General features: G+C 60.8%; 1 protein-coding gene across 1 annotated transcript; it reads left to right on the top strand.

The window, feature by feature from the left end:
• Nucleotides 1–378: 378 nt before the first annotated feature.
• On the top strand, nt 379–17,150 carry C3 (complement C3). The gene is made up of 40 exons (XM_055699950.1): nt 379–514; nt 1,270–1,462; nt 1,989–2,148; nt 2,460–2,530; nt 2,611–2,705; nt 2,787–2,869; nt 2,957–3,047; nt 3,513–3,615; nt 3,764–3,884; nt 4,260–4,375; nt 4,626–4,772; nt 5,126–5,338; nt 5,435–5,629; nt 6,203–6,364; nt 6,442–6,571; nt 6,750–6,821; nt 7,041–7,241; nt 7,836–7,947; nt 8,281–8,366; nt 8,707–8,846; nt 8,928–9,140; nt 9,435–9,501; nt 10,003–10,089; nt 10,176–10,379; nt 10,601–10,676; nt 10,757–10,916; nt 11,086–11,181; nt 11,323–11,473; nt 11,585–11,748; nt 12,196–12,354; nt 12,952–13,102; nt 13,219–13,270; nt 13,500–13,587; nt 13,979–14,068; nt 14,559–14,664; nt 15,009–15,098; nt 15,268–15,354; nt 15,610–15,693; nt 16,460–16,595; nt 16,925–17,150. The coding sequence occupies exons 1-40, from the start codon at nt 444–446 to the stop codon at nt 17,064–17,066; spliced, it is 4,965 nt and encodes a 1,654-aa protein (XP_055555925.1). The 5' UTR covers nt 379–443; the 3' UTR covers nt 17,067–17,150.
• The last annotated feature ends 1,531 nt before the right edge of the window (nt 17,151–18,681 follow it).

Raw genomic sequence — 18,681 nt, 5'->3', positions numbered from 1 at the left:
GTGTCCCCTGGTGTCCCCCCGTTCCCTGTCGCGTCCCCCCCTTTGGTGTCCCTTCTCCGGTGTCGCAACCCCCGGTGGCCCCCCGCCAGCTGCCTTCCCCGAAATGAGGAAGGACCTGGGCGTCAGGGCAGCCCCTCCCCCACCCTGCGTGGGTGGACCCAGGGGTTCCCAGCCCCCACCCAGGTGGACCCAAGGGATCTGGGACCCCCACACACCCCTCAAAGTGGGTCCCAGAGTCTCTTGGCCACAGGTTGACCTGGGGGCCCGGGCAGACACACCCTAACACCCCCCCCAAGTGGATCCAGGCGCCTGGCCCCTCCCCCTCCGCACATCCCCCCCCCCATCTGGGTGCTGGTTACCCATTAACCAGTATTAACCAGCGCCACCACCATAAAGGGACCCCCCAGATCCACCGTCTCCGTGTCCCTCCCACCTCTACAGCCATGGGGGCTCCGGCGCTGCCCCTCCTCCTCGGTCTCCTGCTGCTGCATGTGGCCCCCACCCATGCCCAAATGTGAGTCATCGGGACCCCCCCCCCCCCCTCCAGGAACCCCCACCCCCACCCATTGGACCCCCTCTTCTGAGACACCCACGTACCTTTGGATCCACCCTGGGATCCCCCATGCACCTATGGGACACCCACACCCACTGGGACCCCACACCCACCAGACCCCTTCTTCTGAGACTCCAAACTCAGGGGACCCCCCACCCACCCACTGGATCCCCTCTTCTGGGTTCCCCACTTTAGGATCCCCCCTGAGATCCCCTCACCCATGGGATCACCCTGGCTGGACCCTAATGGCTGGGACCTCCTCTCAACCAAGACCCCCTGCCCCAGATGGAACCCCCATGGTGGACCCCACCATGGCCAGGATCCCCCACCCTCAGTTGACCCCCCCCTCCCCCCATGTCTGGGACCCCCACCCCAACTGCCACCCCCCTGACTGGGACCCCCACCTCAGATGGAATCCCCCTTTCCAGAACCCCCCTAAGGGTGGGTGGTGGCGGGCAATGGGGGGGGATACTGGGGTGCAGAGGGGGGATACTGGGATGCAGAGGGGGGATACTGGGATGCAGAGGGGGATTTCCTTCAGGCCCAAGGGTGCTGTGGGGTCCCCAGGGTGCTGTGGGGGACAGATTCGGGGGTCCCTAGGGTGCTAGGGGGACAGACTTGGGGGGGCCTGGGTGCTGTGAGGTCCACAGAGCACTTTGGGGGGGGGGGGGGAGGTGTGTGACAACCCAACCCCCCCTGATGGCTGATGTCCCCAGGGTGACGATGGTGACACCAGCGGTGCTGCGACTGGAGACGGAGGAGCAGGTGGTGCTGGAGGCACCAGGGTTGAACTCCCAGACCGAGGCCACTATCCTGGTGCAGGACTTTCCCCTCAAGCGTCATGTGTTCTACCAGACTCGTGTGCCGCTGAGCCCCGCCGAGGGCATGTTGGCCACCACCACCATCAAGGTATGTCACCACCCTTGTGTCATCTCCCAGCCAGTCACTGCCCCTTACCGCCCCGTGGAGGGTGGCCCATGGGGCTCAACTCAATATGAGACGGTGGAGAATCTCCATGGGGCTGGTGGGACGTGGGGGAGGATGGCCACCATGAGGTTCAACCCTATATGAGACAGAGAATCTCCAGGGGGCAGTGGGACATGGGGGAGGATGGTCACCATGGGGTTCAACCATATATGAGACAGTAGAGAATCTCCACGAGGCTGGTGGGACGTGTGTGAGGGGCGGTCACCATGGGGTCCTTGGGGATGGTGGCTCTGAGGTCCTTGGGGATAGTCCCCTCAGGTCCTTGGGGACAGTGACCCCTGGGGTCCTTGGAAATGGTCACCCTTGGGTCTTAGATGATGGTCACCCTGGAGCCCTTGGGGACTGTCACCTGGCGCCCACAGCCCCTTCCCTGGGGATGGGTGTCATCTGGTGTCCCTTGCCCCGTCCCCGTGGTGCAGGTGCCACCAGGTGTCCTCTGTCCCCGCAGGTGTCGGCCAAGTCCCTGCCGCAGGCGGGGGAGAAGCAGTTTGTCTCAGTGACAGCACGGGCGGCCTCGGTGACGCTGGAGAAGGTCCTGCTGGTGTCACGCCAGAGTGGCCACATCTTCCTGCAGACCGACAAGCCCATCTACACTCCAGGCTCCACCGGTGTGTCCCTGGGGTGCTGGGTCTCACCATGGCATGTTGGGATGCTGGTGGTACCATGGGGCACTGGGCCACCTCCACAGCACCTTGGGGTGCTGGGTCTCACCATGGCATGTTGGGGCGCTGGTGGCACCTTGAGGCACTGGGTCCAACACCCATTTGCGGACCTCCTCATGATGTCCCCCTTGATGTTCCCATTGGGGTCCAGCACCCGTTTGGGGACACCCCCATGGCACCTCCACTGGGACCCAGCACCCATTTCTGGCCGTCCCCATGCCACCCCTGCTCACTTTGTCCCCCCTGTCCCCTCCCAGTGCTCTGCCGCCTCTTTGCTCTGAGCCACCTCATGAAGCCTGTGTCCAAGACGGTGATCGTGGAGGTCAAGGTGGGTGCCAGCTGGGGATACAGGGACATGGGGGGACAGCCACCCATGCCACTGTTCCTAACCACCTCGTGTCCCTTCAGACACCCGATAACATCATCATCAAGCAAGTGCCCGTGTCCTCTCCAATGAAGACCGGCATCTTCTCACTCAACCACAACCTCCCCGAGGTCGTCAGGTGGGTGCCACCCCCCAAGGTGGCCTGGGGACATCTGTGACCCTGGGCTAGTCCCCTCACCCTGTCCTCTGCCTTTTCCAGCCTGGGGACGTGGACGATATTGGCCAAATTTGAAGACTCACCAGAACAGGCTTTCACGACCCAATTTGAAGTCAAGGAGTATGGTAAGGTGGGGGTGGGGAACCCCGGATGCCCAGGTCCCTTGTCCCTCTCCTGGACACCTGGGTCCATTGGGTGTCCCCCCCTCCCAGTGCTGCCGAGCTTTGAGGTGGTCCTGGAGCCGGAGGAGAAGTTCCTCTACATCGACCGGAATGAGGATTTCCGAGTGTCCATCACCGCCAGGTGGGATGGGGACCCCACACCTGCTCGTTCTGGGGGTCAAACCCCCATGGGTGATGGTGTGGGGTGATAGAAAGTCCCCAGGGGGGAGGGGGTGACATGAATGCAGGGGGACAGGGTGATGGGGGTGTGGGGAAATGGGGTGGGGAGGATGGTGGTGGAGGTGGCAGGGGGACATGGGGATGTGGAGGGAGAGGGACAGGGTGATGGGGGTGTGGGGACATGGGGTGAGGAGGACACTGGGTGGTGGAGGTGGCAGGGGGGACACGGGGACATGGAGGGACAGGGACATGGTGATGGGGGTGTGGGGGACACGGGCACGTGGAGTGACGGAGTGATGAGGACACGTGGTGATGGGGTGACAGGGTTGCGTGACAAGAGGATGTGGGGATGCAGGGTGACAGTGATATGGATGTGACGGGGACGTGGGGACAGGGGTTGACGGTGACACTGGTGGCTTGTCCCCAGGTACCTGTACGGGAAGCGCCTCCACGGGACGGCCTTCGTCCTCTTTGGTGTGATGGTGGATGACGAGAGGAAGAGCATCCCCGACTCCCTGCGGCGTGTCGAGGTCCCCCTGTCCCTGTCCCCACCCCTGTCCCTATTCCAGTCCCTTGCTGAGCCCCACCCCCGTCTCATACTGCGCCCTGCCACCCCTTGTCCCCGTTCCCACCCTGGTCCCTGTGGCTGTCCCCTGTCCCACTGACTCGGCGCTGCAGGTGACGGACGGGGACGGGGAAGCTGTGCTGTCCATGGCCACACTGCGGCAGCGCTTCAAAAACCCCCAGGAGCTGGTGGGACATTCGCTCTACGTCTCCGTCACCGTCCTCACTGAGTCAGGTGTGTGGGGACATCGCAGGGGACACAGGGGACCTGGGGTGGGTGGGGACAGCAGGGATGCATGGGGCCGTGCGCTGTATGTCTCTGTGGTAGTCTTGAAGTTGGGTGGGTGGGGGCACAGCTGGGGGCATGTGGGGGACAGCGGTGATACGTGGGGTTGGGGACAGCAAAGGATGGGGAGACGTGGGGTTGGGGACAGCAAAGGATGGGGAGACGTGGGGTTGGGGACAGCAAAGGATGGGGAGACGTGGGGTTGGGGACAGCAAAGGATGGGGAGACGTGGGGCCACCCAAGGTGAGGCAGGGCTGTCCCCGGTGGAGACTGGGAGTCCTGCCATGATGCCGGGTGACACGGCCACCCCCGTGGCCACCGCAGGCAGCGACATGGTGGAGGCGCAGCGCAGCGGCATCCGCATCGTGACGTCCCCGTACACCATCCACTTCACCCGCACCCCCAAGTACTTCAAGCCGGGGATGCCCTTCAACCTGATGGTAACAGCACCTGGGGACAGCGGTGGCATTGGCCCAGGACCTCCATGGTCCCGGGGTCCCCAGCATCGGGATGGGCATGTGGCAAGCCCGGGGGGTTGTGGGTGGAGGAGACTTGGCCACCAGGTTCTGTCCCCATGTCATGTCACCTGGAGGGGGCCTGGGGACTATGGTCTGTCCCTGTGTCACCTGGATGGTCCTAGGTGACATGTCCCTGGTGCCATGTCCTCATATTACATCGTGTCCCCTGTAGGTCTACGTCACTAACCCAGATGAGTCCCCGGCTGCGCGTGTCACCGTCAAGGCCGATGGCTTCCAGGGTCTCGTCTCCACCCAGCGTGATGGCACAGCCAAGCTGGTCCTCAACATGCCGGCCAACAAGGATACCGTCCCCATCACCGTGAGTGGGGACAGGTACTGGGGTGGTCTTGGAACTGGAGTGGCCGAGGTGGCTGGGGACAGGGGTGAGGTGGTGTGAGGGTTGGTGTTGCTGAGAAAACCAAGGTGTCTGAGATGTCTGGAGTGTCCAAGAATCATGGCCACCCTGGTCACCATTGACCAAGGACCAGGACAGCAGGATTGGGGAACCAGGATGACCCAGACATCTGTGGTGGCCACGGGTCAGGGCCACCCTGGTCACCGTTGACCAAGGACCAGGACATCCAAGACCTCTACAGTGGCCAAGACCTCCATGTTGACCTCTGCCCAGGTCCACCCCATTGACCAAGCGCCACTGTGTCCCCCGTGTCACAGGTGCGGACGGACCAGGCGGGGTTGCCACCTGAACGCCAAGCCTCACGCCAGATGACTGCCAAAGCTTACCACAGCCAGGCTAATTCCGGAAACTTCCTCCACCTGGCCGTGGGAGCCACCGAGCTGCAGGCTGGGGACAACCTCCCCGTGAATTTCCACCTCAAGAGCAACAGCAACAACGTCCGTGACTCCGTCCCATACTTCACCTACCTGGTGAGAGCCCTTGGCCTCTGCCAACCAACTGCCCCCCATCCCGGGGACGTAGGTGTCGAGGTGCCCACCAACCCTACCTTTCCTTGCCCACCGTAGATCATGAGCAAGGGACGCATCGTCCGCGTGGGGCGACAACGACATGAGGCCGGCCAGAGCCTGGTCACCATGACGCTGCCAGTGACAGCTGAGCTGATCCCCTCCTTCCGCATCGTGGCCTACTACTACGTGATGCCCGGTGAGATCGTTGCTGACTCTGTCTGGGTTGACGTCAAGGACACTTGCATGGGCACTGTGAGTGTGGCCCCACTGTCCCAGGGGTCGTGGGGGGTTCCTGGGGACATTGGCTGGGCCTTGGACATGGCTGGAGTGACCCTTGAAGGGTTTGGGGTTGGCCCTTGGAAGGGCTTGGGTGGCCCGTGATGGAGGTTGTGTGGTTTGGATGGTCCATGAGGGGCTTGGCCGTCTTGGGGGGGCGGGGCCTTGGTGTGGTCCAGGTTGGCCCATGATGGAGGTTGTGTGGTTTGGATGGTCCGTGAGGGGCTTGGCCGTCTCATGGAGGGGGGGCCTTGGTGTGGTCCAGGTTGCCCCACGATGGATGTTGTGTGGTTTGGATGGTCCATGAGGGGCTTGGCCGTCTCGGGGGGGGGGGGGGGGGGGGGCTTGGTGTGGTCCAGGTTGGCCCATTGATCGTCCAGATATTCCACGGTGGAGGACACAACCATCAGCTACTCCTGGAGGACTCCAGCCCTCTGTGGGGTTGGGGTACCCCCCTCGGGCAGCTCTTGGGGGTGTGATGAAGGTTTGGGGGGGGGCATCCTGTGGACATGACCCAGACAGCCCCACCCCCCACTCTGTCCCTGGCAGCTGGTGGTGACGGCAGCGACTGAAAATGACAAGCGGGTGCAGGAACCGGGGACACCCATGCGGCTGCGCATCGAGGGGGACCACAACGCCTACGTGGGCTTGGTGGCCGTGGACAAGGGCGTCTTCGTCCTCAGCAACAAGAACAGGATCACCCAGTCCAAGGTGGGTGGCCAGGTCCCCATCCTCGCTGTCCCTGGGTGGTGGCAGTGGCTCTCATTGTTGTCCCCTGTTGGTCACAGTTTTGGGACACAGTGGAAAAAAGTGACATCGGTTGCACCCCGGGCAGTGGGAAGGACAACGTGGGGGTCTTTGCTGATGCTGGCCTCAGCCTGGTCACCAACATGAGGATCTCCACACCACAGCGAGGAGGTAGGGGACATTCTGGGGACAGGGACAACCTGGGGGTGGCACCTTGGGGAAGGGGGAGTGTGGATGGGGGATGTATCTCCTGGGATTTGGGGTGTCACAGCTGATGTCAAGGGGCAGTGACACCCAGGTTTGGGGTGTGACACCACGGCGTCCTCACCTGTGTCCTCTTTGTCACCAGAGGTCCAGTGTCCCCAGCCTGCGAAACGCAAGCGCCGTTCCCTGCAGCTCCTCGAGTACAAAGGCACCAAGGGTAGGTGGCACTGGGAGTGCCCCATGTCCCCAAGAACACTGGAATGTCCTGTGCCCCTGGGACAGCAGATTGTCCCATGTCCCCGAGGGACACCAGATTGTCCCATGTTCCATTTAACATCAGAGCATCCCGTGTCCCAGTCAATACCAGTGTCCCCGGTCCCTGGTGGCCCTCCAGCCACTGGAACTGGGTGCTAGCTGGGTGCCTCGGTGCTGGCAGCGGCGGAGTACGCGGACAAGGCGCTGCGCAAGTGCTGTGAGGACGGCATGAAGGAAAACCCCATGGGCCACAGCTGTGAGCAACGGACCAACTACATCCAGGATGGAGAAGCTTGCATCCGAGCCTTCCTCGACTGCTGCAAATACATCAAGGACATCTACGACCAGAAGCAGCGCGAGCTCTACCTCGAGCTGGCTCGAAGCAAGTGCTGGGAAGTGGTGGGGTGGTGGTGGGGTTGATGGAGGAACCTTGGGTGAAGGTTGGGTGAGCCTCCAGCATTGCTTGGGTTGAAAAGTTGGGTTGAAAAGTTGGGTGAAAACGAGGCAGTGGTGGGGTTGATGAAGGAAGCTTGGGTGAAGGTCAGGTGAACCTCCAGCATTGCTTGCACTGTCCTCAGGCAATGCTTGGAAGAGTTTTGGGCAACGCTTGGGTGAAAGTTGGTGCCTAGAAGATATTTGGGCAAAACAAGGGTGGTGCTGGGCAGTGGTGGGGTGATGATGGGGTTGATGGAGGAAGCTTGGGTGAACCTCCATCATTGCTTGGGTTGGAAGTTGGGTGAAAACAAGGCAGTGGTGGGGTGATGGTGGCATTAATGGAAGAAGCTTGGGTGAACCTCCAGCATTGCTTGTTCTGTCCTTGGGCAATGCTCGGATGAGTTTTGGGCAACGCTTGGGTGAAAGTTGATGTCTAGAAGATGCTTGGTGGTGGTGGGATGATGATGGGGCCATAGTAGCTTCACCCAGCAGTTGGGCTCCTGAGGCCATAGCTGAGTGGGATGCTGCCACCCCCACCCAGGCGAGGCAGAAGATATCTTCCTGGCCGACAAGGACATCACCTCCCGAAGCCTGTTCCCGGAGAGCTGGCTGTGGCAGGTGGAGTCACTGACGGAGCGGCCCAATGAGCTGGGGTGAGACCTGTGCCCTTGTCCCACCACCCCTCCACTCCATGGCTCAACGTGGGGTCCGTTACCTCCTCCCTGTTCAGCTCTGGGTGCTGCCTTGCCCAGCCTGCAGACCACCCATGACCCAACCTCCCCCCCGCCTCCAAGTCCTGACGAGGGCCACCCATGACCCGCTGGTGCTGCCTTGGGACCAGCTGTGACACCTTGGTGTCCTCCTGGTCCAGCTTAGAGACCAGTTATGGCACCTCCCCCGCTGCCTCCAGCTTGGTGGCTGGTTACACCTCCCTGGCCTGACTTGGGGCCGCTTGTGACTCCCTTGGTCGTTCCCATCCTCTCCAGAATCTCCGCGAAGACGCTGCCTGTGTACCTGAAGGACTCCATCACCACGTGGGAGGTCCTGGCCGTCAGCCTCTCACAGAGCAAGGGTAGGTCGTGGAGTAGGAAGGTGTCCCTGGGGATCAAAGAAATCCCTCAAACCTCAAGTCCCTGGGACTTGAAGGGTCCCCTAAAACCTGGTGGGTTTCCTTGGGGTCTGAGGGATCTCCAAAGGCTTTGAGGGGTGCATAGCACTGGAGAGGTGGCCCAAACTCTGGGGAGATCCCTCAAAGCTTGGGTGCAGTCCTTGGGGCTTGAGGGATCCCCTAAGCCTTGGGAGGACTCCGTGGGACTTGAAGGATCTCCAAAAGCCTTGGGAATGTCCCTGGGACGTGAGGGGCCCGGCAAGTCCATCAACCTGAACCCCACGTCCCTGGGGCCACCCCACAGGGTTGTGTGTGGCGGACCCCTATGAGATCACGGTGATGAAGAACTTCTTCATCGACCTCCGCCTGCCCTACTCCGTGGTGAGGAACGAGCAGGTGGAAATCCGCGCCATCCTCTACAACTACTGGTTGCACCCCATCCAGGTTGGCAGGGGACATCTGGCTGGGCTTCTGGGGAGGGGTCTGTGACCACCTGAACCCCACAGCCAACTTTGCACACTGCAGGTGCGCGTGGAGCTGATGTACAACCCAGCTTTGTGCAGCGCCTCCACCTCCAAGACGCGCTACCAGCAGATCCTCAAGCTGAAACCGCAGTCATCGTGGGCCGTGCCCTTCGTCATTGTCCCCTTGCAGCTGGGGCTGCACGACGTCGAGGTGAAGGCAGCTGTCAGGAACTCTGAAGTGGCTGACGGCGTCAAGAAGAAGCTCAAAGTTGTGGTGAGTTGTCCATTGCTCCTCATGGTATCTCCACCACTGGGTGCCACCTCCATCCCTGAGATGTCTCCAGCATAGGATCCCTGTCTCCACATTCATCCTGGTGTTGGTGCCCAGGGATGAAGGATCCTCCACCCCCAGGATGCTCAGCTGTGGTCTCCTGGGGCTCTCCCAGTTCGTCTCATGACTTGGGGGCGCTGGTTTATACTGGGACACGTTTCTCTACAATGTAGAAGGGCTGGGAAGGGGGGACCCAAAACCAGTCCAGCCTTTAGCATTGGACTCTCGCCTCTGCAGCCTGAAGGGATGAGGTTGGAGAAGACGGTGAAGATAGTTGAGCTGGACCCGAAGGTGAAAGGAATCAGTGAGTGACCCCAGCTGGTCTTGGGGATGTCAAGGTGACACTGAGAGAAGGATCTGGGGCATCTCAGGGCACAAGGGAAGTCTCACTGTGGGTCTGGGACATCTTGGAGGGTGGAGGATGTACCACCAAGGGTAGGACAGGGGAATCTTGGAGGACAAGGGACATCCCACTGGAGCTGGGGCATCTCAGGGGAGAATGAACATCCTGGTACGGCTCAGGAACATCTTGAGGGACAAGGGACATCCCACTGGAGCTGGGGCATCTCAGGGGAGAACGAACATCCTGGTATGGCTCAGGAACATCTTGAGGGACAAGGGACATCCCACTGGAGCTGGGGCATCTCAGGGGAGAACGAACATCCTGGTATGGCTCAGGAACATCTTGAGGGACAAGGGACATCCTGCTGCAGATGTGGGGCAAGGCTGGGTCACCTCAGGGTTTGTGGGGGGACATGAAGGATTTGGGATCCTCCATCTCCATCCTGGCCTCTCTGCCCCACAGATGGTGTGCAGGAAGAGAAGGTGAAGGCAGCAAACCTGTCCGACATCGTTCCGAACACCGAGTCGGAGACCAAAGTCAGCATCCAAGGTGAGAGCAGAAGGGACAGGCGTGGGGATGAGCTGGGAGGGGGCAGGACAACCTTGGCGTGACATCTCCCCCTTCTTCTGCTCCAGGCAACCCGGTGTCCATCATGGTGGAGAAGGCCATCGATGGGGACAAGCTGAAGCACCTCATCGTGACGCCAGCGGGCTGCGGGGAGCAGAACATGATCGGGCTGACCCCCACTGTCATCGCCACCCAGTACCTGGACAGCACATTGCAGTGGGAAAGTCTCGGTGTTGACCGCCGGGCTGAGGCCATCAACTTGATCAAAAAGGGTGGGAGCATCTTCTGGGTTCCTCTCTTGGGGTGCAAAATGTCACCATCACCCAAGGTGCTGAAGAAACTTGCACCTTTGAAGAAGGCACTGGTTGGGTGCTACCGGTTTGGGGATTTCTAGAGCTACTGGTTTGCACTGGGATGTGCTCCAGAGCCAGTTGGTGGCCTGAAGCCACCCTTGAGTGTTCCTTACGTTGGCCAACCATCATCTTCTCACCAGGTTATACCCAACAAATTGTTTTCCGGAAACCTGACAGCTCCTACGCCGCCTTTGTGGGCCGCGCATCGAGCACCTGGTGAGGGTCACGTTGCCACCATCACTCACCTCTGGGCGACAGCGTTGGACGTGATGCTAAGGTCCTCCTCCTTTCCCCAGGTTGACAGCCTATGTGGCCAAAGTCTTTGCCATGGCCATTAAGCTGACGGACATTGAACCTGAGGTGATTTGTGGTGCTGTGAAATGGCTCATCCTGGAGAAGCAGCAGCCGGATGGGGTTTTCCAAGAAGATGCTCCTGTCATCCATAAGGAGATGGTGGTATGAAGGGGTCCAAACCCTGTCCCTGCTGATGACCAAAGACTTGTTGGGATGAGGATGGGCTTTTGGAGTGAGCCGTGAGGAAAGGACTATGTTGGGTGACGGGGATGGGTGTTGGGTAGACGGAACTTGAGGTGGAACCATGATCCTGAGGTTTTTTGTCACGCAGGGAGGCTACCAGGGTGCCGAGCCCGAGGTGTCACTGACAGCCTTTGTCCTCATTGCTCTGCTGGAATCCCGGGACATCTGCAAGGACCATGTCAATGTGAGTGGCCCCATCCTCAGCCCCACATGGGGAGATGATTGACAACTGGCACCTGTCCCGGAAGGACAATGCTTCAAGACGAGGTGCCTAACCCTTATAGCAGCCACCTGAGAATCCAAACTTACCATCATTTCTGCCCAGAGCTTGGAAATGGGCATCCACAGAGCCAGTGAATACCTCTCCCGGAGGTACCAGTCATTGGCCCGACCCTACACGGTGGCCCTGACCTCCTACGCCTTAGCCCTGGCAGGGAAACTCAAAAGCGAGAAAGTTCTCATGAAGTTCTCCAAAGGTGATGTCTCACCAGAGGGGACAAAATGGGGGGCGGGGGGAGGTAATTATGGGATCCTGGTGGAGGGAGAAGTCATCCCTAGAGGGTGCTGAGGGACTGATGTCACCCCAGAGGGCCGATCCTGGGAGGAACGCAATGCCCGGACCTACAACATCGAGGGGACATCCTACGCGTTGCTGGCCTTGCTGCAGATGGAGAAGCCGGAGCTGACTGGGCCGGTGGCCCGCTGGCTTGCTCAGCAGAACTACTTTGGTGGTGGCTATGGATCCACTCAGGTGGGCTACAGACACCCTGGCACCTATGGGTGCTGTCCTGGCACCTGCTGCCGTGGGGAAGCAGGGCAAAAAGATGGGGGTTGAAGGCGTCACCTTGTGGCCCTGGGGAACACCAGGGACATCTGTGTCTCCTGAGGGACACCTCTGATCCCATGGGACCCCAAAGGCATTGTGGGACCTGCTGAGGGCTTGGGGGTCACCTCAGGGCCCTTGGGAACCCCAGGGACACGGCATATCCTTGGGGAACACCCCTGGTCCCACAGGATCTCAAGGGCTTTGGAAAACTTAAAAGGCCTGTCCCTGGGGGACATCTCCAGATCCTGGGGATCCCCAGGGACATGTCTGCTCCATAAGACCCCCAAGGGTTCCAAGTGAGGGCCACCCAGGGGGCTTTGAGGGTGCTCTAGACAGTGTCCCCAAGCCCTGGTGACACAGGTGTCCCTGTAGGCCACCATCCTGGTATTCCAAGCACTGGCCCAGTACCAGGTGGACTCTCCACGGCAACTTGAGCTCAACCTCGACGTGTCGGTGCTGCTGCCACGCCGCGCCAGCGCCATCACCTACCGCATCGAGAACCGCAACGCCCTGGTGGCACGCAGCGCCGAGGTACCAGCACCCCTCGTCACCATTGTCACTGTCACCATCAGGACCATGGGGATGCAGCACTGCTCGCCCTGCTGTTGCTGTCCATGGGATGACCCTGTCCCCTCTGTCTCTCTTCATGTCCTGGGACAACCTCGTCCCCTTGCTATGGCCTCGGGTGTCCCTTCCATGTCCCCTCCATGTCTGTGTCCTTCCAAGGCTTGGGATGTCCCTGCCATGCCCCTCCATGTCCCAGGCTGATCTTGTCCCCTCCTTGCTGTGACCTGGAATGTCCTTGTCCCCTTCGTGTCCCTCCATGGCCTCTGATTTCCTTGTCCCCTCCATGTCCTGGAATGTCCCTGCTGTCCCCTTCGCGTCCCCTCCATGGCCTCTGATTTCCTTGTCCCCTCCATGTCCTGGAATGTCCCTGCTGTCCCCTTCCATGTCCCTCCGTGGCCTCTGATTTCCTTGTCCCCTCCATGTCCTGGAATGTCCCTGTCCCTTCCATGTCCCCTCCATGTTCCTGCAAACCTCCATGGCTGAGGATGCCCTGGCCCTTCCGTGTCCTTCCCAGGGATTGTCCCTGTCCTTCTCCCTCTCCAATGTTCCTTCTCCCCACAGACCAAGTTCAACGAGGACTTCACGGTGAAGGCGGAGGGTACGGGCAAGGGGACAATGACAGTGGTCACAGTCTACAATGCCAAGGTCCCCGAAAAGGACAACAAATGTGACAGTTTTGACCTGCAGGTACAGGTGGATGACGTCAAGATAGGTCAGTTGCCCACGTGTCCCCACGGTATCCTCGTTATGTCCCCTCCCCACGTCCTCTATGTGTACCCTCCATGGCACCTCATGTCCCCTTCGATGTCCCCCATGTCTCCCCCACAGGCAGGGAAGAGGAGGGCATCATCCGCTCCGTCAAGATCACCATCTGCACCAGGTGGGACAGGGTGGGGTCTGGGGGACATCAGGGACATTGGAGGTAGGGAGGATATGGAGATACCGGGGACAGGGACATCAGGGAAACGTATGGGGACGTTGGGAACAAGTAGGGCTCAGCCCCACCTTGTCACATAGGGATTCTTGGGAACAGGGACACCAGGGATGGGGGTGCTGGGGGCAGTAGGGCAGCTGGGGACAGGCGGATGGCCTCAACCCTGTCCCCACAGGCACCTGGACAACGTGGATGCCACCATGTCCATCCTTGATGTCTCCATGCTCACAGGCTTCATGCCTGACCTCCAGGACCTGAAGAGGGTGAGTGTGGGGATGTGAGGACACGTGGGGGGACCCAGGGGACACGAAGGACCTTGCGTCTTTGTGCCATCATGTTCCCACATCTCTGTAACCCCCCTGCTGTGTCCCCACACCCCCATGTGTCCCTGTGTGTCACTGTGTCCCCACATCCCCCTCTGCTGCTGCATCCCTGGGTCCCTGCCTTTCTCTGGATGGCCATGTGTCCCCTGGTGTCACTGTCCCCGTGTGTCCCCACGTCTCTTTGAGTCCTCTGCGTCCTGCCATGGCTACGTGTGTGTCCCCTGTGGCCATCATCGCCATGTCCCTGTGCCTGTACATCCCTCTATCCTGACACGGTTGCGTGTCCCCACGTGTCCCCACGTGTCTTCTGTCACCGTGTTCCTTTCCCCAGCTCACGGAGGGGGTGGACAGGTACATCTCCAAGTTTGAGATTGACCAAGTGGATGCAGATCGCAGCAACGTCGTCATCTACCTCGACAAGGTTGGAAACACGGGGGTGGGGGGTGGGAGTGGGGGACACAAGATGGGACAGGGTGGGCACGTGATAGGGCAGGAATGGGGAGAGGGACAGGATGGGACAGGGATGGTGACGAGATGGCACAGGGATGGGGGGGGGGGGGCAGGATGGACATTGGATGCAGTTGGAGGTGTGGGCAGGGACAGGATGGGACCAGGGATGAGGATGAAGCTGGGGACACAGGTGGGGACAGGACTGGGACAGGGGTGGGATGGGGACACAGGTGGTGTTGGGGACATGGGTAGGGACTGGAACAGGGACAGAGGTGGGAATGAAGTTGGGGACATGGATGAGGACAGAGGAGAAGGGTCTCAGGGATAGGTCCAAGACAGGAATGGCTCCAGGTCATGGGGGGACATAGGGACAGCACGGGGACACGGCTGGGGACAGGGACAGGGTGGGCGTTGGGGTGCTGGATCCCACCTGGCTGCCACCGCCGTGTCCCCGTCCCCAGATCTCGCACAGCGCCCAGGAGTGTTTCGCCTTCAAGGCCCACCAGAAATTCCAGGTGGGCTTGATCCAGCCCGCGGCCGTCACCGTCTACAGCTACTACAAGATCGGTGTGTCCCACGGTCCCCTCATGTCACCCCCGGGTCCCCTCCCTCCCCACGCTCTTCTCTGTGCTCCCTACGCCCACAAAGTCCCCTCTGTGCCCCCTCCCGTCTCTTTGTGCCACCATGTCCCTGATGATCTTGTCACCATGTCCTCCCTCTGTGTCCCCTCCCGTCTGTTTGTCCCACCATGTCCCTGATGATCTTGTCACCATGTCCTCCCTCTGTGTCCCCTCCTGTCCCTCCCCCTCCACACAGCAGTGCTCTGTCCCCATGGCTTCCACTGGTCCTTTCCCCTCGTGTCCCCCACCCCCACCCACCTCGTGTCCCCTGATGTCCCCATGTCCCTGCAGATGACCGCTGCACCCGGTTCTACCATCCGGACAAGGATGGTGGGAAACTGAGCAAGATCTGCTACGGGGACGTGTGCCGCTGTGCCGAAGGTGACACGGAGACATGGGGACAGATGGGGTCGACACCCCTACCATGACAGGACATGTCATGGACAGGATGGGACGTGTTGTGATGGGGATGGAGTCGTGTCCCTGCTATGGTGGGACATGCCACTGTCACAACAGACCTTGTCATGGCCATGTCCCCATGTCCCCACAGAAAACTGCTTCAGGCGGCACCTGCAGGAGGCCCCCATCACCGTCAACCAGCGCATCGAGCGCGCCTGCGAGCCAGGAGTTGACTACGGTGGGACACGGGGGACAGTGAGGGACATGGGGGTGGGGGTTGTGGGATGTAGAAGGGACATCAAGGGTGTGGGTGGGGATGTGTAGGGCCGTAGAAGAGCATGAGGGTCATGGAGATACAGTAGGGGACATGGAGGGACAAGAAGGACAGGTTGGGGTTTAAAGGGACATGAGGGGGACAGAGGGGTCCCCAGACACCCTGGAGTGGGGGTGCTGTCTAGGGGTGAGGGTGACATGGAGATGTCCCCCTCCCCAGTCTACAAGGTGAAGCTGGTGGCACAGGAGGTGACGCCGTCCCATGACAACTACATCATGAACATTGTCTCCGTCATCAAGATGGGTATGAGCATCCCAGGGGTGGGAGACAAGGCCACCCTGAGGGACATGGTGGGGGTCACCTGGGGATGGGGACAGCCAGGAGCAGGGACACTCAGGTGGGTGGTGTCACTGGGGTGGCTTGTGGGCCCCCAGGTGGGTTGATGTCACCCAAGGGTGCTGGGGACATCTGTTGGGGAGGGATGCCCACGTGGGTTGGCGTCACCCAAGGGTGCTGGGGACGTCCGTTGGGGAGGGATGCCCACGTGGGTTGGCATCACCCAAGGGTGCTGGGGACATCCGTTGGGGAGGGATGCCCACGTGGGTTGGCGTCACCCAAGGGTGCTGGGGACATCCGTTGGGGAGGGATGCCCACGTGGGTTGGTGTCACCCAAGGGTGCTGGGGACATCCGTTGGGGAGGGATGCCCACGTGGGTTGGCGTCACCCAAGGGTGCTGGGGACATCCGTTGGGGAGGGATGCCCACGTGGGTTGGCGTCACCCAAGGGTGCTGGGGACATCCGTTGGGGAGGGATGCCCACGTGGGTTGGCATCACCCAAGGGTGCTGGGGAAATCCATGAGGGCTGGTGTCACCCATGTGGGGTGAAGACACCCAAGGGTGATGGGGAAAACTGGAGGGAACTGGTGCCACCCATAGCTGATGACACCAGTGGGGTGATGCCACCAAGGATGCCAGTGGCTCCCTGGGGATCAAAAGTCTCATGGCAAAATGGGTGTCCTTGTCATGTTGGGGTGGGGGTGACATGTCACCGGTGTGTCCCCCGGGACAGGCACTGACGAGGTCTCAGCCCAAAGCAACCGGACGTTCGTGAGCCACCAGCACTGCCGGGATGCGCTGAGGCTCCAGCTTGGCCAGGACTACCTGCTCTGGGGGCTGGCCACCGACCTGTGGGTCACCGGCAACCGGTAGGAGCGTGGGGACATGGGTGGGGCCACATCTCTGGGGGACACAAGACATGGGTAGATGGGACATGGGGGGACACGTGTGGGGACACTTCTCTGGGGGACACAAGACATGGGTAGATGGGACATGGGGACACAGAGACCTGTGGACATGGGGACACTGACACCCAAGGACGCAGGCATGTTCCCCCCTCCCTACCCCACCTCACCCCGAGATTCTCCAGTGTCTCGTACAGGGTTGTGCACCCTGTCCTCCACCCCCGCTCTGTATGTCCCCCAGGCTCCCACCCCCTTCTGACCCATGTCCCCTTCTGTCCCCTCGTTGTCACCAGCTTCTCCTACCTGGTCGGCAAGGACACGTGGCTGGAGGCATGGCCCTCAGATGAGGCCTGTCAGGACCCCGAACTGCAGCCCCTCTGCCAGGACTTTGTTGAGTTTGCCGAGTCCATGACCATGTTCGGATGTCCAAACTGAGCTGGTGCCCCCCACCCATGGGTGCCCCCCCCGCTGCCCCCCATTGTCCCCTTTTTTAGGGGTTAAAGAAGCCCTTTCTGACAACCTGGCTCTGGATCTGCGTGGTGGGGGTGTCAGGGGGACGTGGGGACGCTGTAGGGGACAAGAGGGTGATGGGGACTCTGTAGGTGACAATGGAGTTGTGGGGACCCCACAGGGGCTGTGGGGACACTGTAGGTGACAATGGAGCTGTGAGGATCCCATGCACAGCCCTTGGTGCACGGTGGTTCACAGCCCTTGGTGCACAGTGCTACACGCCTTCAGTGCGCAAGCCCTTGGTGCACGGTGCTGTGCACCCTCGGTGCACAACCCTTGATGGATGGTGCTGCACACCTTTGGTGCGCAGCCCTTGGTACACAGTGGTGCACAGCCCCTGGTGCATGGTGCTGCGCACCTTTTGGTGCCCAACCCTTGGTGCACGGTGCTGCACGACCTCCGTGCTCGGTGCTGTGCGCCCTTTGGTGCTGCAAGCCTTTGGTGCCCAGCCCTTGGTGCATGGTGGTGCACAAGCCACTGGTGCACAATTCAGTGTACAAGCACTCGGTGCACAGTGCTGTACAAGCCTGTGGTGCACGGTGCTGCACATCTTTGGTGCCCATCCCTTGGTGCACAGTGCTGCACAAGCCTGTGGTGCACAATTCGGTGTACAAGCCCTTGGTGCACAGTGCTGCACAACCTCCATGCACGGTGCTGTGCACCCTTTGGTGCTGCATGCCTTTGATGCCTATCCCTTGGTGCACGATGGTGCCCAACCCTTGGTGCACAGTGGTGCACAGCCCTTGTTGCACGGTGCTGCACGCCTTTGGTGCCCAACCCTCGGTGCACGGTGCTGCACAGCCCTTGGTGCACGGTGGTGCACAGCCCTTGTTGCATGATGGTGCACAGCCCTTGGTGCACGGTGGTGCACAGCCCTCGGTGCGTGGTGAACATTGCACCATGGTGTTTGGCACACGCACACGCTGCAGCCCGCACCATGGCACGCAGTGCATGTTGGTGCACCATGCCGTGTGGCACAGGGTGCTGCACGCTGCTGCGTGCAAGATGCTGCCAGGTGCCCAGCCTTGTGCGCCCAGTGCTCAGCACCCAGCTCAGCACCCTGTTGTGGCAGCTGGGTGCCGCGGCCGCCGGCGGTTTCCTGCCTTCCCGGCATGGACTCATGCGAGCGGCACTTTCCGGTGTCTTATCTGGCAGCACCAGGCACGGCCTTGCACATGCGTGGGGCGTGCACATGGGTGCACGTGTGGGTGCAACTACGTGGCTGCATGCATCCATGCAGCTGCAAATGCCTGTGGGTGCAAGGGCACACGTGGGTGGCAGGGGAGTGTGAGCACTTACACAAGTGCATGTGCTGGGAGCACGAGCACATGTGTGCATGCACAAGCGGGTGTGTGCATGGTGCAAAAGCACACTGCAATTGTGCGTTTGCACGTGTTTGTGCACTAGCATAAGTGTGCCTGCATGGGAGCACAAGTGTGTGCGTGCTGGTAGCACAAGCACATGTGTGCACGCATAAGTGTGTGCATGCGTGGTGCCAGCAGACATTGGCACAAGTGTGCATGCACGCTGCAAGTGTGTA

This window comes from Falco cherrug (genome assembly GCF_023634085.1).
Source record: "Falco cherrug isolate bFalChe1 chromosome 11 unlocalized genomic scaffold, bFalChe1.pri SUPER_11_unloc_3, whole genome shotgun sequence".
Taxonomy (NCBI): Eukaryota; Metazoa; Chordata; class Aves; order Falconiformes; family Falconidae; genus Falco; species Falco cherrug.
Note: the sequence above shows the minus strand (reverse complement) of the source record. Positions and strands in the feature narration are given on the sequence as shown.

Coding starts and splice junctions, on each gene's coding strand:
- C3 (XM_055699950.1), top strand. CDS start 444: ATGGGGGCTCCGGCGCTGCCCCTCCTCCTCGGTCTCCTGCTGCTGCAT. Junction 14,069..14,558: donor TCGTCATCTACCTCGACAAG/GTTGGAAACACG, acceptor CCCCGTCCCCAG/ATCTCGCACAGCGCCCAGGA. Junction 16,596..16,924: donor CTGTGGGTCACCGGCAACCG/GTAGGAGCGTGG, acceptor CGTTGTCACCAG/CTTCTCCTACCTGGTCGGCA.